Consider the following 18,177-nt stretch of genomic DNA (forward strand, 5'->3'; position numbering starts at 1 on the left):
GGTTGCTTTTAATGATTGGTTGGCTTATGTTTCTAGAGCATATCTTATATTTTAAGGGGAATTACAAATTCAGGATTCAGCCCCTTTCAGTTGCACACACTGGAGGTGCAGGGGAGCCTAAATTTGGAAAATAATTAAGTTGAAAGTAATTTGTTGATTTGATTGGTTTGGTTGTATTCTATGATTGGATCAAGCTACCTGATTGCTCTTATTACCTAAAGCTTGCAAAATGAAAAGCAAAAACCAGAATTGGTCAGTACAGTTGTGCTTCCAGTCTGAAGCTCCTGGCTACTTATTTTCCCTCAGTAAGAACTACTAGCATGCAGTTGCTTTCACTCATGTTTTGAGTGAAGCTTAATACAGAAACAGGTCTTGATAGTGCTATTTCAAGAAGGGTGGGATCCTCTTGCTTTCAGCACCAGTGTTTTGTAATCAGTTGCACCTCATTGTAGACCACACCGTAACAAGAGGCATCAGTCTGACAGAGAATATAAAAATCTTGCCTGATATGTGGCCACTGGAATAGAGTAGATGTTTGACTGCCAGACTGTAAAATTGCTGCTTTTTTTTTTTCCCCTCAAGAGGATTAATTTACATTTCTTTGGGTGACCTATTCTTAAACTTGATTGTCCTCTTCAGGGTGGTTATGCTTTTCTGAGATCTAGTACCTGCGAGATGAGGTGTAATTGCATGCATGTGATCATTAGCTCATGTTCGACGGAGCTTTTGTCAGTTGGCGCAAGTTAGGCGTAATGACTTCTGAAGGTAACATACTAAAACAGATCTGCAGGCGTTTTCTGTTTGTCTTGTTTACGTGCTTTTACTTTGCGTATCCTTTGCAGAATGCTTGTTTTCTTACTTAATGCAAGTATTCTTACTGTTTATAGAAAAATACTTTGATATGAAAAAGAACCAGTGCAAAGAAGGCCTTGATATATATAAGAAGTTCCTTACTAGAATGACACGGATCTCAGAGTTCCTTAAAGTTGCAGAGGTAAACTTTAGTCAGCCAAACTTTGTCCTTTATTTGAAACAGCTTGTAAAATGCTTATTTTCTCATAAAGCAGATACTACTTCCTTCTAGCCTAATTGCAGTTCCATCAAGGGTCATCTTGTCAGTCTCTACCCTGGTGATTAGTTCATTTGAGGACTGTATTGAAAAACCTGACTACCAAATACATACTGGTTTATCTTTTACATAAGGAGGGTGTATAAATATGCATTTTAAAATTTCCTCAGCTATGTAATGGTGAGCTTTCTTTTGAAGAGCCTTGTTTTAAACAAATAAAGTAACTTCATGTTGATCTGCTGCTTTTTATGATTCTAGCTGTATTCTAGTTTGAAACCCACAATTCTGCCCTAATTTTTAGATTAAAAAACAGCCTCACAAATAAGAAATTGAGACAAGTAGATGAACATGTCATTATTTTTTTAAAGATGTCTTGGCTATAGGTGTCTTATAGAGGAGAAAGCAGTTACCCTGAAAAAATGCTTTCTATCGTAACAATATATATCCTGCTGCAGAACGTCTTAAGTTTGATCTGCAGTTTAGGAAACAGCCTCCTTACAAAACTTTGAAGGTGCTTTGTTTTAGCAAATATATGCTGTATATCAGTAGGACTGAGAATTTACCACATAAATTGTGGGATAAGCAAACTTCTCTGGCCTTGAAATTCTGAAACACTTCATTCTTACTCTGTTTTATTTCTAAGGTTGTATGTGTTAAAATATATCTGTAACATGCCTTCTTCAAATGTGTATACGTTTAACAGAGGAATTTATTATAACCAACTGTTATAGAGTTCAGATTGTGGAGATTTAAAATGTATACGGACAGCTTTGTGCTTTTTACATGACTTAGTCTTAATGTTGTTTGCTTTTTGAGCATTTCTGCCTTTAACAAAAGCAAACAGGTTCTAAAGCTCATTTGTTTTATTACAGCAAGTTGGAATTGACAGAGGAGACATACCAGATCTCTCACAGGTAGATAAACCTATTATGTGTTTGCCAGTGCATGTCTGTTTTGGGGTTGCATAATCAGAAAAACTTGGCATTATGGCATTCACTTAGGCTTTCTTGCATACATTGTCACCAAGTTATTTCCAAGTTTGTGATTAAATCCAGCCTCTGTCAGAGCCTGGCTTTTATATGCAGTGATCCTAGTGTAAAATATTATACATCATTTCTGTCATATTCTAACATTCTTTTTTAAGACAACGTTATTTCTGTCATGCTTGAAGATGCAATTTATATCTGTGAGTTCACATAACGAAACTTTTACATATTATGAAGCTGTGGTTTTCAGCAAGCTTGCTTTTGGCTATATGCCCATTTAAATCACCGTGAAGACTTGCAGAGTGTGCACATAGAAATGACTTTAGGTACAATTTTCTTCTTAGTGTCTCTTGAAATACTGACTGCTTCCGCTTGTCTGCTTGCTGTTTCCTAGCTGTTGATTTTAACATCTCTTGACATAGTACTTACTGGTGAGTCATTATGACAGAGTAATGTAGTGAGGAGAGAACATCACCTATTATTTTAAGTCATTAAATAAGTACAGGATGCCAAGATGCGGTATAAGTATTCTGAGCTGTTGTACCAGTTGCCCTACAGCTGCATTCTCTGAAAGTCTTTTAACTACTGTTTTGCTTCGCCTTAGATTCTTCAAATCTGTTCCCGAATGTCTCTTTTTGCAGGCACCGAGTAGCCTTCTTGATGCTTTGGAACAACATTTAGCTTCTCTAGAAGGGAAGAAAATCAAAGATTCCACAGCTGCAAGCAGGTGCTTATGCCCTTGTCCTTTTAAACAATTGTTGAACTGAATGTTAAATCCATTATTTTCGATTTCATTATAAACTAAGGTTTGTGTAGGCTATGTTGAAGACATTGTATTAGCAATGATAGAATAGCAAGTTATCATTTCTTTTGCTGACTACTTAAGCGAGCTTCTTCCAGGTCAACAGAACTAGAATCTAAGGGGCTGCAGGCACTTGCTGTAGTATCCCTCGTGTAGTAGTTATACTTTTAACATCTAATCTTGAACTTCTGAAGAGAAACTTAGGTTTTTTCGTTTGCTGCCTACAAATGTTTATTTTATGTTAATAATTAGACTTCTGTAAGGTATGCAACATTTATTTATTAATGTCCATAGACTCTTATATCTCAGCTTTAATGTCTTTTTTGTCAAAAGCAAGGAAATGCTTCCAGAAGTCTTTAGATTAAGAATAGATTTTTAAAGTAATTGGGGATTAAAACCATAATGTATACAGTAAAAGGCATTCACTGATTTTTTTTTTTTTTTGAGTGCTTGCTAAAACACAAAGTGCAATCTAGAGAAGTCCTCTAGGTGACTAACTTCATTGTTTGAATTTTAAAAAGCTTAATATTGGGGGGGAAGACTGGCAAAATTAAATAGCATTTCTTTATTGCATGTTCAAAAAATAAGGCAGTAATACTTTGTATGTTCTTTTTTTATGGTAGTGACAGTATTAGGGCTTAGCATCATTTTGTCAGCTACTTTTCAGAGTGTTTGCTTTCTTTTGTAAGATTATTTTAGTTTATTTTAAAGTTAAGTATTTGTTTTAAATGTTTTTGCACACTCCTAAACATGATGATAAATTGCAAACTTTTCCTCTGGGATATACTAGTTGAATTGATAGTTTCTTAACTAAACCTGTTAAATTAGCAACAGTTTGAATTGGAGCCCAGGTTATCGGAGATTCCCGTGTATCTACAAATAATGCCGTCTTAGGCAAACAGGAAAAGAGTAAAGGCTTCAAACAGGAATTCTGTGATGCAGTTTGGAAGGGAAACATTTAAGGGGGAAAATCCAAAATCCAGTGTATAAGAGTAGATAGCATGATTTCTAGGTGTTTTCATTTTGCCGTTCATATGGTATCTCTTATTTAAACTTATCACTTTGTGTATCGTACAGTGTAAGGTACAACCAATGCTGTAAAGACTTCAGAAGGAGGCTGGGTCGATACAAGCAAAGTGTTCTTTAGATGTTCCTATCACGTGTCGCCTATTAACAGCCAGCTTTTCTCCTGTCCAATTACTTTAGGGCTACCACCCTTTCCAATGCAGTCTCTTCCCTTGCAAGCACTGGCCTGTCTCTCACAAAAGTTGATGAAAGGGAAAAACAAGCTGCGTTAGAGGAAGAACAGGCTCGTTTAAAAGCTTTAAAGGTAGGCATACAGAATTTTTAATTGAAAACACTTTTCCTGTGTTCTTGTTGATAGCTTATTAGGATTCTTAAAGGAGCAAAGGGAAAAAACAGAGTTATTAATACTGAACATGTATTGTTGGCAAAGCACTGGAAATAGAATCTTATGTACATATCCCATACAACTTGCGGAGGGTTTGCTGAAATAGTTTTTGAAAGATTTGTGGCACCACTGACTCTTGTAATTATAAGTAGCCGACACTAGTGTGTGGAATAAATAAAAAGTATTCTTTAGTTCTGCTTTACTTACCTCCAAAGTTATATACACAAACGTTGTTTCTGGGTTTCTTATGCTAGCTCACTTTCCCAACAGGAGCAACGTCTAAAAGAACTTGCAAAGAAACCTCATACCTCTTTAACAACTGCAGCTTCTCCTGTGTCGACTGCAGCAGGAAGCATAATGACTACACCAGCCATTGATATTTTTTCTACCCCTAGCTCTTCAAACAGGTAGGCTTAATGGTGTTGCTTCACTGTGAGATGCGCTGCAGCTAGGGTTTCCTCTAAGTTTCTGCTGCAAAGTGTACATTGCAAAATGTTGGTTGGGTGTAGGGTACATCAGTGAAGTGATAAGAAATGTTTTGGGTAAAGTTGATGGGAAAATAACCTATTGCCATAAATAACCTAAGTGTGTTTTCATCATCCATTTGCAGAATAGTTTCTGATATGAACCAACTGCTGACAGCCCTTGTAGCTGTTCTTAGTTGGTGAGCCAGATGGTTGGAACTGTAAAGCACACATGCTTTGTCCCCAAAGAACCTTACAAGTTAATTTGGGAAAAGTCAAATAAAAATTCTGTTTGGGAGGTCATAAAGATAATACTGAATATAATGTTGCATTTCTAGATCTTTAAAAGTAGAGTGGTAACAAATGTTCTTGGTAGACTTTCAGAAAAAGGAAAGCCTGAAACGGGGTTTGAAAGAAGAGAGGCAGGTTTTGCAGTCTTGAGATGTATCTGGAACATCTCTGTCTGCAAGGACTTGCAAAGATAGTGCGAGAGTACTCAACTGCACACTAATCCTGATCTTTGACTAGCAGGAACTGTTGGTATAAGTGTGTGATCTTCATTCTGTAAAATACCTGTCAAATCAAGCAGTAGCAGAGATAAAGTGCTTTTGTCAGTATAGAAGGAAATAGCTCTCTGAAGGCATATTTTTGCTTTGGGTGTGATCATAAACATAAAGGATTGCTTAGTTGTTCTGTTAGAGCTCACGTAAGAATCTGCTTGTTTCCTGTAGCTTTTTGGTGTTCTTTAAAAGTAGTCAGGACTTTGGCCTTCTTTCCCCATTAGAAAGCTATTGTAGGAAATTACTTGACACCAAATATGTGGAAAATAGCTGAATCACATATAAGAAGATAGAGAATCTGTCAGTGTTAGTAACTGAAAGACTTCCTTCAAAAAAGATTTTCTTTTAAATTGCTTTTTAGAGGCCAAATATTTGAAATGGGCGTGTGCTTTGAACTAGTCACTTTGAATATCTGATCTTGCTTCTTAAGAGGTGTGAAACATAGAAGCATCTGATAAAGCTTCTTCAAACAGCCAGAAATGCTACATAGTGAAGCCAAGAGCATTTTCTTCTAAAAAAGAAATGCTAGTTTGTCTTCATGTTTAAATTCAGTTGTTGGCAGTATGACTGCTATGAGCAAAGAACAGATTTTACAGCAGGAGCTGCCGTGAAGGGGATATGTTGGGTCATAAGTTCAGTTGCTTGCTATTAGATGCGATGTGTCTCATTAATCCCTGTCATTCATTTGAACAAGCTTTACCTTGAAAATTATCTTAGTTCTGCTGCTTACGTGACAGGGCCGTGCCAGACCATGCTGCTTTTTAATAAGAGCAGTAGTGGCAAAATGTGATTTCAGTCAATGTTGAAACGAAATAGTAAAAACTGAATGATACAAGTGATTGGGTCAGCAAGAGAATATACAGACATCTAGGATGTGGCTACTAGCCTTTCAACTCTTGTGCCAGTCTCATTTCAAAAGATGCTTGGATGCCACAGTGACTTACCTTCTGTCCATAGTAGCAGCTGTACGTGCAAATTTTGGCTAATTTTGTGTGCTAAAACATTCTGGGTGAATGCCAGTACTCCGTTTAATTTTTTTAGGACTAATTTAAAGTATGAAATTAATTCTCTGCAGGAGGATGAATTTTACTGTTCCTGTTTGACTCTTGAAATTATTGCAGCAGTTGTATTTAAGACTTCACTCTTCATTTCCATGGGATGTTCTTAGGTCTTAGTTTCGTTTTGAATAGTCTAAAATGTGCATTTAAATAAGTTTTCGTTCACATGACTGATGTGTGATCAAGTGTTTCGAGGCTTCTTTTATTTTGTTTTCTGCAAAGTTCTTTTAATAGCCCATGGATGTAAGCCAGTTTCTCAGCAGTGGTTGACAGTGGAAAGATATGAGTTGTGGAATTTAGATGTAACATTTTGGCCGTGCAGCCCATTAGAGTTCATTCTGTCAGTCTCCTTTTGTCATACTGTAGGGCTTTCATGAGGTTATTTTAAAAGTTGCTGAAGATCGCTGAACATAACATGCTCTAGCCCTGGTGTTGGACTGTGAGGAAGATAAGAAGACTTGTTGGCTTTCTGTCTTAAACAGCTTTGACAAAAGTCACTTGGCATAACGTAGAACTTAAGTTGCTAAATTGACACTTTTCTACAGAACTGAAAATATGAAGTTCACCAGACTTTCTGATTTTGGCTTAGTTCTATCCATTTTGTAACAACCAATTTGTAACCAAAGGTTTATTTGCTGTTGACAGTTGCTAGCATTTGCCTTGCATTGAAAACTGTGATGGTGATGGTAGTTCAAACAGTTGTATTAATTTGTCTTTGTAGCACTTCAAAGCTGCCAAATGATCTGCTTGATTTGCAGCCAACTTTTCATCCATCTGTACATCCTATATCTGCTGCTCCACAAGTAGGAAGTACCTGGGGAGGTAAGAATTCTGAGTTGGATTAAGGTTCTAATTTCTATGGCCATGTTCCTGTAAATGTTTCCCCTAGTCTGTGGGTTGTTTCTTCCCTAAAAACAGAGATCTTGCAAAGACAAGCTACAAGTGGATGAAGGGAGTGGAAAAAGTCAAATCTGGGTATGGATTAAAATCATGTAGCAGCATGTGGTGATTACAAAGAATTTTGATATGAGAGTTCTTTGTAGCAAAGTTACTTTAATTGTTGACCAGCTCTGTCAGCTTCGTAACTGCTGTGTTTGAGTCACACAGCAAGCTACAGAAACTTAGCTGTGAGAAGTCCATTCTGTGAAGATGCCTGCCAGATAGCCCATGCTGCATATAGGAGAACTTGAATACACTTTTTTTTTTAAAATGTTGTCTAATGTTAAATCAAATTTGCAGGTGATAATAGAGCGGAACTTGGATGAGGCCTGAAAGGAGAGAGTTGTGACAACTGTGCATAAAAGGCAAGAAAAGTCAGAGTTAGTTATTCAAAACAAAATAAGGCTCCTCTTTACAAATTCTCTGCTGCATTTCATTTAACTACAAAGGCAAATTAGCAAAAAGCTGTGGTTGGATCTCTTTAAGTGAAGAGACAAAATTTATAAGGAGCTCTTCCCTCTGAAATTTACTTCAGAACACCCAAATTATCATTCTGCCCAGTTGCTAGGATGGACTGAATGAGATGTTAGATTATCTTATTGATACAGGCAAGTCCTTAAACCAAGGAGGCAAGCAAGAGCGTTCTAGAAAGTCATGAACGTTACTTCAAGATTACTTTGAGTGTTAGAGCATTTAGTCATTTACTCAAAGCCATTTTTCTCCTTGCTGCTTTGCAGTGTTCCAGAATACTTCTGGTATACGTAACATACTGCCTGCTCGCACCGGTGGTTGTACTGGCGGAGGGTTAAAAATCTCTTATGAAGATGTTTGTTTTTACTTTTCTACATAAATGACACTTAATAAAACTGCTGAACTATGTGGCTATTTCCATATTATTTTTTTAATAAACAAGATGTTTGCAAAAATGCTTTCTTTTATGATGTGAAAAATTGGAAGTTGCTGCTTCGGAAAGATTTGTAGACATGGGAATAATCCTGTTCTGAAATTCTACTTCACGATTTCTTTTTATGAGCTATAGCTTTCCCTAAACATCTTTCCAGTTATCTAACATATCTTCATAATAAACAGTGTATGTATTCTACTTTCCTATTTACTTTTTGCTGTGTACTTTGCATTTTGTGTACCTTCTCACATTTGTTTGTAGGGAAATATCACACAATTTTGAGTGATGGGGGCAATACTGATATATGTGGTAGCTTCAAAATAGATAAAAGTAGTTTACTTGTCCTTTTAGTTTTGCTGAGCAGAGCATCTTTTGAGAAAGATGCAGTGAGGAGTGCATTGAGTTACGCATCCAAATTTCAATGTTTAATAGGCTTAGAGTTTAGAAATGGAGGAAAAAGGTTTAGCTCATCTTGTTTGCTCTCCAGAAAATATCTTCTGTTTCAGCTTGTCTTATTTGTCTCATGGGTGAGATAGAAAGGGGAATTATCTTCCTCTTGAAGGTCACATCACAATCTAGCATTTCTTTATTAACCTGAAAATTGAGCCTGAAAGTCTGTTTGTTCAATGTTGTGTTACTCCTGGTAAGAGTCTTCAGTAATAGTCATTGATATATCTGCTTACTATTGATGCGTTTCTGAACACTTCTAAGATTTAATTAACTGTGAAGATTTCAGATTGTCTGCTAAAATTTTAGGCTAAAATTGTGGGATCACCATTTTTTGTGTTACCTTTCATCAAAAAAAAAGAAATCTCTTCAGCTTTACAGACATGAACACTCACTTCACATAGGTGAGGTAGATAAGAAGTGCTTTCCACATTTTACAGATGGGGAAATCTGAGCAATTAACTGACTTGTCTGAAGTCATACGGCAAGTCAGTGGCAGAGCCAAGAATGGAACCTGAACTATTTCCAGTCCTGTGCTCTAACCACTGCACAGCATCCCTCCCCTAGGTAATTTTCTGACATGATGATGTTTGTATTTGGTGTATATGGTGACTTTGAGAAGAGTATCAAACCAGCAACAAGTTGCAATGGACTAAAATCAGTTACTGTTAAAAACTTTATGCAGCAGCTCCCAGGTGTGTAACAAAAGGATAAATTGTTACAAAGGCATTATATTTGGGTTGCTGCCTATTTGTCTTGCGCTTCCAAAAATGTTAAAGCTAACGAGGTTACAAGCTCCCGGAGAATGGGTTCTGTAATTGCATGTTTTCAGTTTACTTATTCAAACTGTAAGAGATGCCACTGAAAAACCTTTATCATTGTTCTTTCAGGTAAAATACTTCTAGTTGGATAACTTAAAGGTAGAAGTTTGCAAAATTCAAATTACTCTTTTAAATGTACCCGAATCATTAATGCCTATGATAGCCTGAAGGTGCAGAGTGATTCCATTGACACAAACAGATGCCATGTGTATTCAAGGATGAAATTGGGCTTTAGAAATGTTGAGGTGTTGCTGTCAGGAGAGACAGCAGTTTTTAAAAATCTGAATATGCAAGGACATAAATTGCCCAAACCCAATTAATTTTCAGTTACCTTTGTCACAACCATGTACAAGTTTTGAGACTTGGATGAGATTGAACACACTGGCTAGAATTAGAATGAGGCAGACGAGCAAAAAGTCTGAAAACAGATTCCGTTTCTGAGGAAATCTTAATCTGAAGTTGTGTTGCATTGTCTTACTAGTCAAAACACGTGAAAGTCCATATACGACCTTGGGATTTGGAAACAGAAAATAGTATGTAGTAATTTTCTGTTGAGTGCATGTGTAAAATAATTCCAGGGGACAGTAGTTTCAAACAAATACGGTTTAAAACTTTCTGTCCTTTTTAGCTTCTTTCATATTGTTTTATCTGAGCTGTCTATTGGGATTGTTCGAAGACCATTCCAGCTGTGTCTGGTATATTTGCCAGCTATCAACTTGCACCTAACCTTCAGAAGCAAAACAAATGTATCAGTGTGGAAATAATCAGTTTGACCTATCTGTTTGGATTTTTTCCAACTACAAGGGGAACCAATAGAATCAGAAGAATGTGAAGCAGGGCCTGATTAAAGGATAATCTGACCTGTTTTATTGTCAGATCTGTTTGTTCTACAGCTTCTAGAATAGCATTCAAAGCAGAGAACAGTTTTAAGCAGTACCTGAAAGCAAGGACTTGGTTTCAGGTGACTGATTGGCATGTCCACAAGTGCATTAGGTGGTAATATTGCTATCTGAAGCATACATAAGACAATACAAAGTTTTGTTTTGCTGTTTTATATTACAAATACTATATTAGCTTATTCTGCCTATCCTTTATTCAGCATTTGACACTGTCATTTTGCTGCTGACTGAATGATTTGGAAAAAGGCTTTTTAAGGCACTTCACTCATTCTTGCAACATAACCAAGAAATTTGGGAGAGAAGTCAGGTGTTACTGAATAAGATATCTTGAGCTTGCAGAAAATCAAATGATATATTAAGTCAGCAAAGAATAATGCAGTTAGGGTTTTAAAATTTCATTTTATATAGGACTTGCTTATGTCTGAAACTTACATGTCACCAAGCTGTATGGGTTTTATAGGTAAGAATCAGGAGGTCAGATTCAGGGAGAGAAAATAACTTATAGTTTGAGGCTGCTGCACACATCACAGTAGTATTTACAAGAGTTGTGGATAAACTGGTAATCTAACCAGGTTTAAAAAAAAAAAAAAAAAGGCCAGAAACTGAAGTACTTAAGAAATCTCTTCTGTAATTATTATTCAGGCATTTCTCTGTAGTGGTTTTGCCTAGAAGAGTAAGTTGCAGTTCTAGGCATTGTGATAAAACAAATCGGGCTAGATGCAACTCCTGCTGGTCTCACTAGTGAGTTCTTGAGTTTTCCATCAAGGATTCGCGCGCTTTGAAGCAGACAGCTAAACCACAGCTCCTTCTGTCAGCAAGTATTGTAGCTGCCTTTCCTATCGTGTTTATCTGTGGGATCCTGGAGTAGAGTATTTTAGCTTGGCAATTTTATCCACCCTTGGGAATCCTTGAAACTCTCCTATACGCCTCGGGAAGTGGCTTACACAGATCCATGTTTCCTTCTTTCCCCAGTACAGTCCGACAGTTTTTTAATAAAGAATGCTTTCCTCTTCACTGTTGACTGGCTGTTGTTCCTCAAAGCAGAGCAGGTTTTTGCTTGCTTGCAGCTAATGGCATACCCACAACAAGCTTGTTGCTCCTGATGCCCCAGATAGTAAGGAAAGTGCTTTTGTCCTGTATGCTACCTTGGTGTATTCATAGCTCTTGAAAATTTTATGATGCCCAGTAAAAAAAAAAAATAAAAATCCATAAACACATTTTGAAGAAGAAGGAAAAGTACATCTCCATTGGTTTGGTTTTGTTCAGGTTTTTAAAGCTATCCTCAGGATGGTATTGCGTCGAATCCTCACTTAGCATAACATAACCCCAGGTGCTAAGAGGCAGTTTAAGCTCCAGAGAATTTGTTGCAAGTGTCAGGACATGACTGAGTAAAGCAAAAAGTGTTCGTGTTCAAAGAACAACACCACACTAATTTTCAGTATAAAACACGCTATGGAAGAAGCACACTTTATAAGACCAAGATGGTACTAATTTAAAAAAAAAGTAAATGTGTGGCTAATATCTGTAGTATTTCTCTTGAGCAGAGAACAGATAAACCTGGACAATTTGAAAATTAAACAATTTGCTAGGTCATCCCAAGTTTAGAGATGTCAGGAGAAAACTATACTTCCTGCACTCTTCTTAACTCTTGCTCTTCTCTATACCTAGGAAGCAGCATGTAACTAAATCCATCTTCCTTTTCTTCTTTCTCTTGCTCTCTGGAATTGAACAGATCCTTTTTCTGCTACTGTTGATAGTGTTGATGATGCCATTCCAAACCTAAATCCTTTCCTTACAAAAACTAACGATGCTGCTCATCTGTCTGTGTCTTCTGATGTATCTACTTTCACCAGTAGGACACCCACACATGAAATGTTTGTTGGTAAAGTACCATTTTAAACTCACTTCCTATTTCCTGAAAATTTTAACATTATTTCAGTTTCTAAAGTATATTTGTGGGGCCTTTCAGAAACTAAAAGCTGGTCATTTGGGGCTGATTTTGTGCTGTGTTAGAACTTGAGTTAGTAATTGTGCCATGAAAATGGTGTTAAAATCCTTCCTTGGCTACCTGATGGATTCTACCTGATGTAAAGGAACTTAATTATAATTAAAGCAGTTGTTTGAGTGCAGTTTTACGCAAAGTCTCTTATGCTTAGGAATTTTAAGGTAAAATACTATGTATGCCTGAGAATGGAAAGAAGATGCTGCTACTTTGTTCCTCAGGTTGAAATGTTCTTTTTAAACACAGAGCTTAATCTAATTTTTTTTTGGTAGTGAGTGTTTTTCACCCAGTTGTGTTGGCATTAACAAAACTGGTAAAGCCATGCACATCCTGGTGTATGGTCTACTCAAACTGTTTACCTACTTGGCAATAAACTAATGATTCACCTTCTTAAAACTGTTGAAGTCTTACTTTGGAGGTGATTCAGCATGGCTGTCTTATTAGAAATCCTTCTAACATTTGTTGGTGCAGCTACTGCTTTTCAATATGAAAAATTAAGTTAGCTTTCATAGATTAAAATCAATTAATTACACGTCAGTTCTGTTCTTAAGCAAAGCTAGGTTTAAAAACAATGATGCTGTACCAACAGGGCTTGCTTTTTGCAGGTTGAACCCCACTAGAACTGATCACAGAAGAATCTCTTATGACAAAGAGATCTTTGATATCTGTGATACTTGTTAACAGAGGCAAAACAAAGGAATCTCTTCAGAGATATTCATACCACCTACACTTTGTCACCTTAGCTAACTAGTTTCCTAGCTTGTCTTTGGTTAATGGAGAGAGAAAGCAAGCGAGATCAAGCACAAGAACTCTTGCTGTGAACTTCTCTCCACAATTCCCAGGGATGATTAGTTGGCTAAGGCAGTAGTATACAAATACTTTAAGCTGGTACTACTGCGTAATAATCTGGCCTATGCTTCTAACTGGTCTTTTCTGCGCTTCAAATTAAATTTGTATGGTTCATGTGAATGTAGAATGATCATTTGAAATACAGCTTTTTTTAGTAGGGTTATTCAATCAGATCGGTTTCGTCTGTATAATTTGTTCTGCAGTCATACAAAATGTTGTGGCAGTGCAGGGCTGTGAACAAGGAGCCTGGTGGGTTTTTGTGACACTCACTGGTTTGTGTAGTACCCATCCCATGACAGCCCTGAAGTCACTGGAGATACGTGGCATTGATACGTTGCATTCCCTTCCAATGTCTCATTCTCTAAAGATGTATCTAGAACCAAAGTGTGACCTCCTGACAGATCGATATGTGAAATGTAAGTGCAGTTTTAGCTGTAGCACAAACAAGGTGCTACGATAATGTGAATGTGGATTTAAAATAACTCTTTCTGGTTCTTTAGATCATTACAATCCATTTACTGAACTAAATCCCTTTGTGGCAACCAAATATGAATCCACTATTGGGCTGTATCCTTATATTTCAGGTATAAGAAAAATGCCTTGAAGCTTTTACACTCATTTCTTCCAAGGGTGTAAAACATGGCATTTGCTTGGAAAAAAAAATAAGTAAAGTATTTATCCTAATATAGCTGTAACTTTGAAACCGTGCTTTTCCTTTTTGTGTTATAGATAATGTAAACTTGTTTCTTACTGTATGTCTGATGTGTATTGATTTCATTCCATTGGTTCTGTGTTATTAGAGTATATGTGGATTTATAGACTGGCCTGAAATTAAATTTTTGACAAGTAGATAAATAGTATATCTTGGTTCTCTTTCTGTAACTCTCCCTCTTCTCCTTTCCTGGCTTTCTCTCTTGTGTGATATGCCTTATCAGATTCTTTTTGTGGTCCTCAAGCTTACCCTAATGCTTCTCATTTCCGCAATGAGCCTTCTTCTGTAGCTGGTCTATTTGGAGGTAGGTAATGGGATTCAGCCTTACCACAAACACAGAAATTTGAATGTGTTGTGTGCCTAGAACTAGTAGGTGTGTTATTGGCTACAGAAGTGCATTACTATAGCGGCTCCAACTTTTACTCATGTGCTTGTGCTAGGTGTGTTGTCACAAATGGTATATATTTTTTCAGTTTGTGCTAAACTAAGGCTTACTTAGTCTAAACATGAAATGAGTATCTCCCCATTTCAGGATCTCTTGTAGTTTACATGTAAACTACATACCACACAAGACTTGCATGTTATAAGTATCTTCTCATCTTACTCTACCTCATTGCTTTTGAGATAAAGGGATTGGGATGTTCTCGCTGCTTATGGCATTTTTGTTGACATACTACTCTTAAACAGTGCACTAAACTAGACAAAGCTTTGCAACAGAACATGAAAGAGGTGTCTGCTGCATTAAATTACTGGCTAATCGTGTGCAGCTGTATAATGTCTGTATAGTAACCCAGTACTGATGCTGGTTCTGGAATACCATCCTGACAGTTGGTAGACGGGCTGCGGACTGTGACAGATGATAATCTGTCTAAACCAGATTGAATAGGGAGTGTTAACATTGTTGCTATGCAAGGTTTAGGAATACCTTCAATAAATGGTTTGTGGAAGAGTTAATTCTTAAAAGCACCATAAGTCACATTTTGGTTTAGTGTCTTTTGAATAGAAATTAGCTAGAGTCATTTAACGAAAGGTTAAATACTACGTATTGACTCTGTTCCTTTTGTTCCATATCCAAAAAGCTGGATGATTAGTTTCTGTCAAGTCTTGTTGGTTTATTCTCTCTAAGGAACTCTGTTAAAAATACTGACCTTTGCACCTTTCAAAACATCCGTTTTAGACAAAATGCCCTGGGCTGGTGCTTGATACCAGGAGTAGCATTTTGCCTTTTTCAGAGGCTGACTCAAAGGAGTCCTGTGCATTATTTTGTCTTCTGGCTTGTCTCATCTCGTTAGCTTCATAAAGCTTGAAACTTCCTAAAATGTGAGAGCAGGAAACTCAGCTTGTTTCGGTTAAGGCCATTTTCTAAAGAAAAATATGAGCTATTGTAAGTCAAGTTTTCTATTGGTACAGGCACGGTTTTAAGAGTTGCATGACATCCCATCAAAGGAATTCCTATCCACAGTTCAGAGTCTCTGAAATGGCTTGTTACAACTTGACGGTATACTTGTCATAAAGATACTCATTTTCTTTCGTTGTTTATTTACTGCCTATCTTTTCCCACATTACTGCTTCCCATGTTTTGCTGTATGCTGTTTCTTTGATTTTGTTTTTAATGAAAAGTACGTTGTTTAAATTCTTAGAGATGGATGCTTTTGAGTTAAGAGTTGTATGTTCCTTTAAGACAAACAGGAAGGAACAGGTAATCCAAATTTGTTTCTTCTGTGAAGTTTATGTTCAAGGATAGTATCCTATAGTTATTAAGTTTTTAGGTGAAATGTGACCTATTTCAGGAAAACAATACGATTAAAATGAGGTCATGTCACAGCAATCTAAATGAAATCCAGGAAGTATTCTTTGTCAGTTATTTCTGCTCACTGCAATGGTTTACTGCTGAAGTATTTGTGATACTTTTCTTTTATTTCTCTGTATCATCAAAATTTCTCTTAAAAACCAGAAGAGCTAGTTCTCAATATAGCATTGCATTTTTTGGATGCTTTTCATATAAAGGAATTAATTGCTTATGTAACTGCCTGAATATCAAGATGTTGTACATGCACACATGTATGTGTAGACTTGTGTGTGTCGTTATTATATAACATTAAAAAATACTATTTTAGAAACAAATTGGTATTCACTTCCATATTACTGAACCATCAACTTAATACTGCCTAACATCATAAGCAATGCTTTCCACTGCAATGACTTTTTAAAGTATTGAAAAAAATTTGTGTATTTGGAGAACAGTTACGAGCAGGTTACATCTGCTTTACTGATATGTAGGAGGAGACAAATGGAGTAAGTTTGGACAGAAATGAGAGTTAAAACTTGGCTTTAACTCCCTGTGTCTTGCCATAATTACTAGAAACTTAACTGCAAAACATGGTCTCCCGCAAAATGTGTGTCCAAAAATAACAAAGTAAACATTATAAAAATTGTTAGTAGTAAGAGTGTCTAATGAGAGGCATTACTAGTCGTCTTGGGACAATATGGATCTTGCTCCAGTTGTATGAGAGCTGCTCAACTAATATAAAACATTGAGAGAATAATCTTCAAACAAGTAATCTTGAAACAGATCCTGTACCCAGCCAAGCTTCTTTTCCTGGAGAAGCATGGTGGTTAACTGGGGGGAGGAGGAGTGTCTTTTATGGCCTATCTGCCCATTTTTTGAGGCAAAACCTTTCTTTGGAGAAGTTAACTCCAAATAAACTTCAAATGTACTGCTTCCAGCTCTTTCTCTTACATGCTTCTTGGTGTGAGGGTGTAATCTGGACCTTTGAGGTATTCCTAGTCTTTCTGTGGTACTTAAATGATCTACATATTTATTTGGCTTTTCTTGCATAAAGAAGGTGGATTCATGGGTAAATGCTGTATAAAAACATTCAACTTCTTTCTTTTTCCCCACAGGGTTCACTCCATCTCCTGTTGCTCAACCACAGCCATCAGCTGGCCTTAATGTTGACTTTGAGTCTGTGTTTGGAAACAAATCTTCTAATGTTGTCCTAGATTCTGGTGGTAAGACACTTACTAAAATAGATGATGGATGTCCTTCAACTTTTTTTAATCTTGTGGTATAAATCTCTTAATCTGTATTTACTCATACTGCTGTGACAGTGTTCCAGCTGAAGAAAAGAAAGCTGACTTCAAAAGGTCAATAGCAGCATTCTTCATCCAGTTCTTCTTTGATAATCAAATAATTTTTCCTTACACACTATTTCTATGCACCCTGCTGAAATGCTTACGTTTATTTCCTTCACTTCAGTATTTTGTGCATTAAACCTTCACACGGTGAACAGCCTTCGTTTTTACATGCTGTCAAGTGAAATTAAGTCTGTATTTGTAGAGTGTGGTCAGAAGAGGTAGGGTTAAAGTTGCATCTTAATTTTATCTATCTGTGCGACACATTTTTGCCACTTTGCCTACATGTTACTCTTGATGTTAAGATTATTTCAGAAAATGATAAATTATCAAAACATACACAGTTAATTTGGATTGTAGTCATAGTTAGTACTCTTTCTGTTCTTTTGAACATCTGGAAAGTAAATACTTTCTGGTCTTTTGACGTTGGACCCTTGACATCGGATTCTTTTCGGGCAAACCAGTGATCTGCTAAAAGCAAATACATATGCATTTTTATAAGACTGAAATACTTAAGATAGTCTTTATTTTGTTTTACATTTCGATTGCTTTGCAGTCATTGTGAATCCATTCCATGTAAAATTGAATGTCACGTAGGTTAAACTAGTAAAGTGAAATCTCCTTTCTGTAGTAAATATCTCCTTTATCAAGAGGCATAATAAGTTTTACCCTTCTTGTATAGTGTAGCATCACTAGGTTACATTTTGTATTTTAGGCATCATGTTGAACTTGCTGTCTATATAATTGAATGTCCTGACATTCATGGGAGGCCTGTGATTCAAGTCTCTTCTCTTGTTTGTCATTCCAAGGTTTTGATGAACTAGGTGGTCTCCTAAAACCAACAGTGGCCTCTCAAAACCAGAGTCTTCCAGTTGCCAAAGTACCACCTAACAAATTAGTGTCAGATGATCTGGATTCATCTTTAGCCAATCTTGTAGGCAGTAAGTATTGAACCACTAATGTACAAATATTTATTTAATTCTTTTAAATGAATAGAATTTCAATAGTATCTTTTTCTACTTTGTAACAGATTTGGGCATTGGAAATGGAACTACTAAAAAGTAAGTATGCTTAGTCAAAAGTTGAACATTTTGAATTTCTTGATAGTAGACTTTTATG

At 36.5% G+C, this 18,177-nt stretch overlaps 1 protein-coding gene across 4 annotated transcripts in view; it reads left to right on the forward strand.

Annotated features, from left to right (window-relative positions):
• PICALM (phosphatidylinositol binding clathrin assembly protein) overlaps positions 1-18,177 on the forward strand; it is a 71,731-nt gene that overhangs the window by 37,957 nt on the left and 15,597 nt on the right. For 2 of the 4 annotated variants that reach the window (XM_059826023.1, XM_059826032.1), the window contains exons 7-15: positions 888-994; positions 1,942-1,983; positions 2,697-2,782; positions 4,064-4,187; positions 4,539-4,675; positions 7,072-7,172; positions 16,828-16,935; positions 17,868-17,999; positions 18,089-18,119. In XM_059826023.1, coding sequence (XP_059682006.1) covers positions 888-994; positions 1,942-1,983; positions 2,697-2,782; positions 4,064-4,187; positions 4,539-4,675; positions 7,072-7,172; positions 16,828-16,935; positions 17,868-17,999; positions 18,089-18,119 — 868 coding nt within the window. Of the gene's footprint in view, positions 1-887; positions 995-1,941; positions 1,984-2,696; positions 2,783-4,063; positions 4,188-4,538; positions 4,676-7,071; positions 7,173-12,092; positions 12,243-13,711; positions 13,796-14,146; positions 14,228-16,827; positions 16,936-17,867; positions 18,000-18,088; positions 18,120-18,177 lie in introns of all 4 variants that reach the window. The other 2 variants (XM_059826018.1, XM_059826040.1) reach the window with 2 other exon arrangements.

The sequence above is a fragment of the Gavia stellata genome, chromosome 1 (assembly GCF_030936135.1).
Source record: "Gavia stellata isolate bGavSte3 chromosome 1, bGavSte3.hap2, whole genome shotgun sequence".
Lineage (NCBI taxonomy): Eukaryota > Metazoa > Chordata > Aves > Gaviiformes > Gaviidae > Gavia > Gavia stellata.